The 7,263-nt window shown below is 62.7% G+C and overlaps 1 protein-coding gene across 1 annotated transcript in view; it reads right to left on the bottom strand.

Moving 5' to 3' along the window:
- Nucleotides 1-304: 304 nt before the first annotated feature.
- Nucleotides 305-7,263, bottom strand: part of LOC104835262 (myosin-7) — a gene marked incomplete at its 3' end in the record, with an annotated part of 20,884 nt that continues 13,925 nt past the window's right edge. Inside the window, exons 23-40 of the mRNA XM_010573150.1 lie at nucleotides 7,038-7,164; nucleotides 6,799-6,927; nucleotides 6,483-6,725; nucleotides 5,986-6,162; nucleotides 5,738-5,883; nucleotides 5,551-5,641; nucleotides 4,404-4,793; nucleotides 4,188-4,314; nucleotides 3,966-4,084; nucleotides 3,376-3,572; nucleotides 2,894-3,077; nucleotides 2,474-2,639; nucleotides 2,272-2,396; nucleotides 1,881-2,189; nucleotides 1,553-1,756; nucleotides 1,228-1,353; nucleotides 867-1,142; nucleotides 305-400 (exon numbers count right to left, since the gene is read on the bottom strand). Coding sequence (XP_010571452.1) covers nucleotides 305-400; nucleotides 867-1,142; nucleotides 1,228-1,353; nucleotides 1,553-1,756; nucleotides 1,881-2,189; nucleotides 2,272-2,396; nucleotides 2,474-2,639; nucleotides 2,894-3,077; nucleotides 3,376-3,572; nucleotides 3,966-4,084; nucleotides 4,188-4,314; nucleotides 4,404-4,793; nucleotides 5,551-5,641; nucleotides 5,738-5,883; nucleotides 5,986-6,162; nucleotides 6,483-6,725; nucleotides 6,799-6,927; nucleotides 7,038-7,164 — 3,232 coding nt within the window. The remainder of the gene's footprint in view (nucleotides 401-866; nucleotides 1,143-1,227; nucleotides 1,354-1,552; nucleotides 1,757-1,880; nucleotides 2,190-2,271; nucleotides 2,397-2,473; nucleotides 2,640-2,893; nucleotides 3,078-3,375; nucleotides 3,573-3,965; nucleotides 4,085-4,187; nucleotides 4,315-4,403; nucleotides 4,794-5,550; nucleotides 5,642-5,737; nucleotides 5,884-5,985; nucleotides 6,163-6,482; nucleotides 6,726-6,798; nucleotides 6,928-7,037; nucleotides 7,165-7,263) is intronic.

A 7,263-nucleotide genomic window follows, 5' to 3' on the forward strand; every position in this document is an offset into this window, starting at 1 on the left:
AGCAACCCGGGTTGGATCCTTCCATCCCGTCATTCAACCATCCACTCAACCATCCATCCATCCAACCTTCCATCCATCCAACCAACCAACCATCTGTCCCACCTTCCATCCATCCCTCCATCCTTCATCCATCCCACCATCATCCCTCTGTCCCACCCTCCATCTCTCCCTTGACCCACCCTCCCCACCCCTTGACCACGCCATGTCCAGGTCCCCTGGGACTCCCCATACCCTCTCCTGCGCCCCAGCCCCGCCCCATTCCATCCTAGGGCGTGGCCCCATGGCCGCCTCCCCCAGCGCTCACCGCCTCCTCCGCCTGCCGCTTGTAGGCCTTGACCTTCAGCTGGAGCTTGTCCACCAGGTCCTGCAGCCGGACCAGGTTCTTGCGGTCCTCCTCTGTCTGCCAGGTGAGACACGTGTGGGTCGGGACCCAGACCCATCCGTGCTCTGGGGCACCATGAGAGCAATTAGGGCCAGGAGACAATTAACGATGTTCTGGGGGGGGTGGAGCGGAACCCCTCGAGATCTATGGGTCGTCTCGGCTATGGGGCAGAAGGTGGGGTTGACCCCCAGGGTGAAGGTGGCTTCTTGGCCCTGCCGAGGTTCCACGTGAGGATCTGGGTCACGCAAAGACCCTGGGGAAGCTGGGAGGGCAGGAGGTGGCCTGGGGGGCTCATGGCCACCGGGTCACCTGTGTTCTAGGTCATGCTATGGCATCGGACATGGAGGCAGTGGGTGGTCTGGGTAACCTGTGTCTCCCTGGCCACCGGGTCAACTGCGTTCTAGGTCACGCTATGGCATCGGCTGTAGGTCGCTGTGGCCGCAGGGCCAGCGGGCGACCTTCCGGGCCACCCCAGGCGCCCCACCTGGTAGCTGAGCTCCTTGACGCGCCGCTCAGACTTGCGGAGGCCCTTGACGCTCTCGGCGTTGCGCTTCTGCTCGGCCTCCAGCTCGTTCTCCAGCTCCCTGACGCGGGCTTCCAGCTTCTGCAGCTGCTTCTTGCCCCCCTTGAGGGCCAACTGCTCGGCCTCGTCCAACCGCAGCTGCAGGTCCTTGATGGTCTGCTCCATGTTCTTCTTCATCCGCTCCAGGTGGGCGCTGGTGTCCTGCTCCTTTTTCAGCTCCTCGGCCATCATGGCCGCCTGCCCGAGGAGAGAAGCCATGGGAGGAGGCGGCCCCGGGCGCCTTCTCCGTCCCGCCGGGCGCGGGTCCCCCCGCGGCACTCACGTCGGTGATGGCCTTCTTGGCCTTCTCCTCGGCGTTCCTGCACTCCTGGATGGCCTCTTCCACCTCCGCCTGCAGCTGGGAGATGTCGCCCTCCATCTTCTTCTTCTGGTTGATGAGGCTGGTGTTCTGGAGACGGCAGAGCGGCTCTCGGGAGGTGGCCGTGGGGACACCACCCCGTCCCGCTTCAGCCCTGCGGGCCTTCGAGCCCCCCGTCTCCGCAGGCTTCGCCCGGAGCTCTCGGCGACCTGACCCAGAAGCCGCCCACGCCCCCGGTTTCTCCAGGGTTGGAGGTGACCTCTCTCCTGGGAGCTCCGGGAGGTCTCACCTGCGAGTGGAGGAGCTGGACCCTCTCGCTGGCCTCGATTAGCTCCTGCTCGGCCAACTTGCGGGCCCTCTCGCTCTGCTCCACTGCCGCCCGCAGCTCCTCCAGCTCCGACTGCAGAAGGTTGTTCCTCCGCTCCGCGATGGCGACGTTCTCCTTCAGGTCCTCGTTGACCCGCACCGCGTCGTCCAACTGCAGCTGCGTGTCCTGCCGGGCGGCGCGGGGAGGGGAAGACGGTGAGCGGGGAGGGTGGGGAAGGGGGGGCCGCCGCCGGGGGACGGTGGGAACGGCGCCTCCTCGCCTCCTCGCGGGACGGCCGTCCGACGGGTACCTTGAGGTAGCCCTGCAAGGTCTTGACTTGCTTCTGGGCCTCGGCGGCCAGGCGGTTGGCGTGGCCGAGTTGGAGCTCCATCTCGTTGAGGTCGCCCTCCATCTTCTTCTTCAGCCTCAGGGCCTCGTTGCGGCTCCGGGTCTCGGCGTCCAGCGAGGTCTGCAGCGAGTCCACCGCCCGCAGGTGGTTGCGCTTGGCCTGCTCCGTCTCCTCGTCCTTCTCGGCCAGCTTGCGCTCGTAGTCCGCCTTCACCTGGTTGAACTCCAGCTGGGCCCTCAGGATCTTGCCCTCCTCGTGCTCCAGAGAGGCCTGGGGGGCACGGAGAGGACGTCGAGGACCCCGGAGGAGACCGGGAGAAGACGGGGAGGCGTGGGGACGCGCCTCGGCTCACCTCAGCCTCCTCCAGCGCGGCTTGGAGCTCCAGCTTCTCGGCGTCCAGCTGCTTCCGCACCTTCTCCAGCTCGTGGATGGTCTTGTGGCTGGCGCCCAGCTGCTCCGTCAGGTCCGAGATCTCCTCTGCACGGGGGAGATCCCACCGGGTCACGTGGACGGCAGCGGGGAAGAGCGGGGTGGGACGTGCCCCGCGATCTCACCTTGGAGGTTCTTGTTCTCCCTCTTGAAGGTCTCCAGGTGCTCGAGCGACTCCTCGTAGGCGTTCTTCAGCTTGAAGAGCTCGGTGCTGAGGGACCTGGCCTCCTTCTGCGACGCCTCCAGCTCCGTCTGCGACTCCTCGAACTTCTGCTTCCACTCGGACAAGATCTATGGGGACACCACCAGGACCCTCGTCACCAGCTGCTTCCCCCATGAAGAACCCTCTCTTCATCCTCCTCCTCTCCCCAGCAATCTCCTGGTGGGACTTGAAGCTCTGCCGAAACACGGCCCTTGAGAGTTGCCCACCTTTCTTCTGGGCTGCTTCTCCTGCCCATCTTTGGTAGGTACGATGGGTGGGCCCCACGTCTCTCCTCCCCCTTCCCACCCTCCTCCTCCTCCCACCCGTCCTTGGTGCCCCCAACCTTGTCGAAGTTCCTCTGCTTCTTGTCCAGGGCGGCGGCCGCCGCGTTCGACCGCTCCAGGTCCGCCATGAGGTCTTCGATCTCGTTCTGCAGCCGGTGCTTGGTCTTCTCCAGGGAGGAGCACTTGGCGTTGACCGCCTCCACCGCCTCCTCGGCCTCCTGCAGCCGCTGGGCCAGCTTCTTCCTACCAGGTGGAGGGGAGAAACCTACGCTTGACCCCGCCAGCCCAGCCTGTTGGTCACCCGCAAAACGAAGACATTTGAGAGGAAGATGGCGGTAGGACTCGTGAGGCTCGCGGACGGTCTAGGTTCCTCAAAATGGGTTTTTAGTTCCCAAATTGGGCTCTAGATCTACCAAGCGTGAAGCAGCCCAACATCCTGGGTGGTGGCTGCTTGAGGGAAGAGGGGCGGTGACGGCCGGCAAGACCGAGCGGGTCCCACCACCCACGGGAGAGCCTCAGCATCCGTGGGGAGATGACTCACTTGGCTTCCTCCAGCTCCTCTGTGCGCTGGATGGCGTCCGTCTCGTACTTGGTCCGCCACTGTGCCACCTCGGAGTTGGCCTTGGAGAGCGAGCGCTGGAGCTCGGCCTTGGCCTCCGTCTCCTCCTCGTACTGCTCCCGCAGCAGGTCGCAGTCGTGCCGGGCCGACTGGAGGGCGTGGGCCAGCGCGTTCTTGGCCTGGGCGGGGAGGGCGAGGAGAAGGTGAGACCGCTGGGTCCACGTCAACTGGAGTCCTCTTGGGGTTCTCCAAGCCACTAAGAGCTGGTCTTCATCTCCCCAACCTTCTGTAGACCCTAACCCAACCTCCTCGGGACCAACCCAACCTTCTTTAGACCTACCCAACCTCCGTGGGACCAACCCAACCTTCTTTAGACCCACCCAACCTCCTCGGGACCAACCCAACCCAACCTCCTTGAAGACCCACCAACCCCACCAAACTTCCTGAGGACCTTCAAGTCATTTTCTCCCGCCGGGAGGACAGGCTCACGCTGCGCCCCGGTCCTAAACCAACCTCAGCCTTGACCTTGGGGGTGTCTTCCAGCCCCACCGACCTCCCCAACGAAGCCCTACCTTGGTCTCCTCCTCTAGCTGCCTCTTGAGGTCCTCCAGCTGCTGGGTGTAGGTGAGTTTCCCTCGCGTCAACTGGTTGATGAAGGCTTCCTTCTCCTCCAGCTGCCTGGAGAGCTCACCTGCGGGGTGGAAAGGTGGACAATCACTGGCTGGAGAGACCCCCAAAGCCGCCCCACTGGGCACAGGATTGGCGATTGGGGCGGGGAAGAGCGAGGCCCTCACCGTTCTCCGTCTGGAGCTTGGCCCGTTGGGTGGTGAGGTCGTTGACCATGCGTTGAGCCTCTTCGGACTTGGTCCGGTGCTCGTTCATCTGGTCTTCCATGGTGCGGCACATCTTCTCCAGGTTGGCCTTGAGACAAGAAGGGCAGGAAGATGAAAGGGGACGTAGGGAGAGCGACGGAAGAGTTGTCCCTTCCCGGCTGGAGACCCAACTCCTACCTTGGCCTTGATCAGCTGCTCCATGTTGGAGCCGACATCGTCCAGCTCCAGCTTGAGCTCGCTCTTCTCCTTCTCCAGCTTCTGCTTGACGCGCTGCAGGTTGTCGATCTGCTCGCTGAGCTCGGCCACGCTGTCGGCGTGCTTCTTGCGCAGCGCGGCGGCCGTGGCCTCGTGCTGCAGCGTGGCCTCCTCCAGGTCCCGCCGCATCTTCTGGAACTCCGCCTCCCGCTTCTTGTTGAGTTCGATCTGCACTGAGGTGGCGCCGCCCGCCTCCTCCAGCCGCTCGCTGATCTCCTCCAGCTCCCGCGACAGGTCCGAGCGCAGCTTCTCCACCTTGGCCCTGCCCGTCCGCTCTGCCTCCAGCTCCTCCTCCAGCTCCTCGATCCGCGCCTGTGGTCCAGGGGCAGGGACACCGTTGTTGGGCTCGACTCTGCCCAACTCATCCACTTGACTCAACCCAACCGGCTGGAGACTCTTCAGCTCAACCCAACCAGTTGGAGACTCTTCAACCCAACTGGCTGGAGACTCTTCAGTCCAACTCAAGTCAACCCAACCAGCCGGAGATCCTTCAACTCAACCCAACCAGCTGGAGACTCTTCAACCCAACTAGCTGGATACTCTTCAGCTCAAATCAGCTCAACCCAACAGCTGGAGACTCTTCAACTCAACCCAACCAGCTGGAGACTCTTCAACCCAACCAGCTGGAGGCTCTTCAACTCAACTAAAATCAACCCAACCAACTGGAGACTCTTCAACTCAACCAGTCTTGAGGACATTCAGGTCAACCAACCCTTGAGCTGCTCAGCGCAACATTCTCTGAGGACATTAGAGTCAACGTGATCCAACCCAGACGGTCTGCTCAGCTCACGTGACCCTCCTTGAGCAACCCCACCAACCTTGAGTGCTCCAGCCCCATTGGCTCAGCTCACCCCACCCCAAAGACAACCCGCCCGGCAACCCGTGAGTCATTTCGAGGAGATAAATCACGGGGAGGGGCTTGACGAAGGGATGTGCCTTGAGCTCCAGACCTGGGGTGGGCGGCGTTGCCGCTCTAGGTCCTTCTTGAAAAGGTGGGAAGAAGAAAAGGGGGAGGACCAGCCCCTCCTCCTGATTGGCCCAGAAGCTTCCCCTGCCCCCCCCACCTCACCTGAAGCTCTTTCAGCTTCTTCTGGAGCTGGGCGGCGATCGCTTGCTCGTCCTCGATTCTGGCGTTGAGGGCGTTGAGCTCAAAGTCTTTCCTGGGTGGGGGGAGAAACGCCAACCCGTCACGCTCCCGGGTTCTCAGCAGAGAGAGGGATTATGGGTAAAGCATGAGCGGGTGGGAGGGGCCCTACTTTTTCAGCCTTTCATCCAATTGCTGCTTGTCGTTCTCCAGGTCCATGATGCTCTCCTGAGCCAGCTTCAAGTCGCCTTCCAGCTTCCTCTTGGCCCGTTCCAGGTCCATCCGGATCTTCTTCTCCTGCTCCAGCGAGCTCTCCAGCTGCGAGCGAGGCAGAGACCGCCCCCCGTCAGCCCCCAAAACACCCACCCCAGCAGGATCTTCGCCCCCCACGGGACCAGCTACGGGTGGGACGGGACTCACGTCGTCCACTTGCTGCTCCAGCTTGACTTTGGCCTTCGTCAACGTGTTGACCTTGTCTTCCTCTGCCTGCAGGTCATCCAGCGCTTGCTGGTGAGCTTCCTGCAGGGCCTTCTTCTCCTTCGTCAGCTTGACGATGATCTCGTCCAGCCCGGCCATCTCCTCGGTGAGGTTCTTGACCTGCAGGAGGAGAAACATCAGGCCTCCAGCTCGGTGTCGGAGGTAGAGCAAGAAGCAGGAGGTTGTTCTCGCTCTTGGTTGAGCTGGGCCTAAGTCAGGAGATGCAGGAGAACCCAACCAGCCTTGGGTCTTGGTGACGAAACCCAACCAGCCTTGGGTCTTCGTGACCCAACCCAACCAGCCTTGGGTCTTGGTGACGAAACTCAACCAGCCTTGGGTCTTCATGACCCAACCGGCCTTGGGTCTTCCCAACCCAACCAACCAGGCTGAGTTGACTGGAATCCCCTCAGCTGGGAGTCAAGGCCTCTCCCCGCCCTCACCTTGTTCTCGGTGGCGTGTTTCTCCTTTTCCACCTTGGCCAAAGACAACTCCAGGTCATCGATGTCCTTCTTTAGCTCCGAGCACTCGTCCTCCAGCTTCCTCTTCTTGGCCGTCAGCTCGGCGTTCATCTCCTCCTCATCCTCCAGCCGCTCCGTCAGCTCCTTCACCTTGGCCTCCAGCTGGATCTTGTTCTTGATCAGCTGGTCGCAGCGCTCCTCGGCGTCGGCGAGGTTGTCTTGCTCCTGGAAAGGGGGAAGGTGGGTGGGAGGGCGAAGGAAGGAGGAGGGACGGGCTGGGGCCATCTCCGTCACTCACGGCCTGCACTTGGAGCTGAAGGTCGTTCTTCTCCTGCAGCATGGAGACCATCTTCTCCTCCAGCTCCTTCCGCCGGGCCTCCGACTTCTCCAGGGCCTCCTTCAGCCGCCCAAACTCCTCCTTCATGGTCTGCGGGAGGCACGAAGGTCCCCTGTAAACCTCACGTCCTCCTGGCGTACCCCTCCATCTCTCCATCCGCCCACCCGCTCTTCCTCCTGCCCCCTCCATCCCTGCCCCACCTGCATCTCCTTCTCCGTCTCGGCGCTCTTCAGCAAGGGCTTGATCTTGAAGTAGAGCTTCATCCACGGCCAGTTCTTCACCCCCATGAAAGCCCTGACGTTCCACTGGATCACCAGCAGCGAGTCCCTGAGCGGGGCACAGCAAGATGGGGGTCACCAGGGGCTTCCACCCAACGTGGACCCCACCGCCGCCGCCGCCCCACCGCCCCACCGGCGTTCCAGGATC

Source organism: Haliaeetus leucocephalus, unplaced genomic scaffold, assembly GCF_000737465.1.
Source record: "Haliaeetus leucocephalus isolate CR32 unplaced genomic scaffold, Haliaeetus_leucocephalus-4.0 Scaffold372, whole genome shotgun sequence".
NCBI classification, from domain to species: Eukaryota; Metazoa; Chordata; class Aves; order Accipitriformes; family Accipitridae; genus Haliaeetus; species Haliaeetus leucocephalus.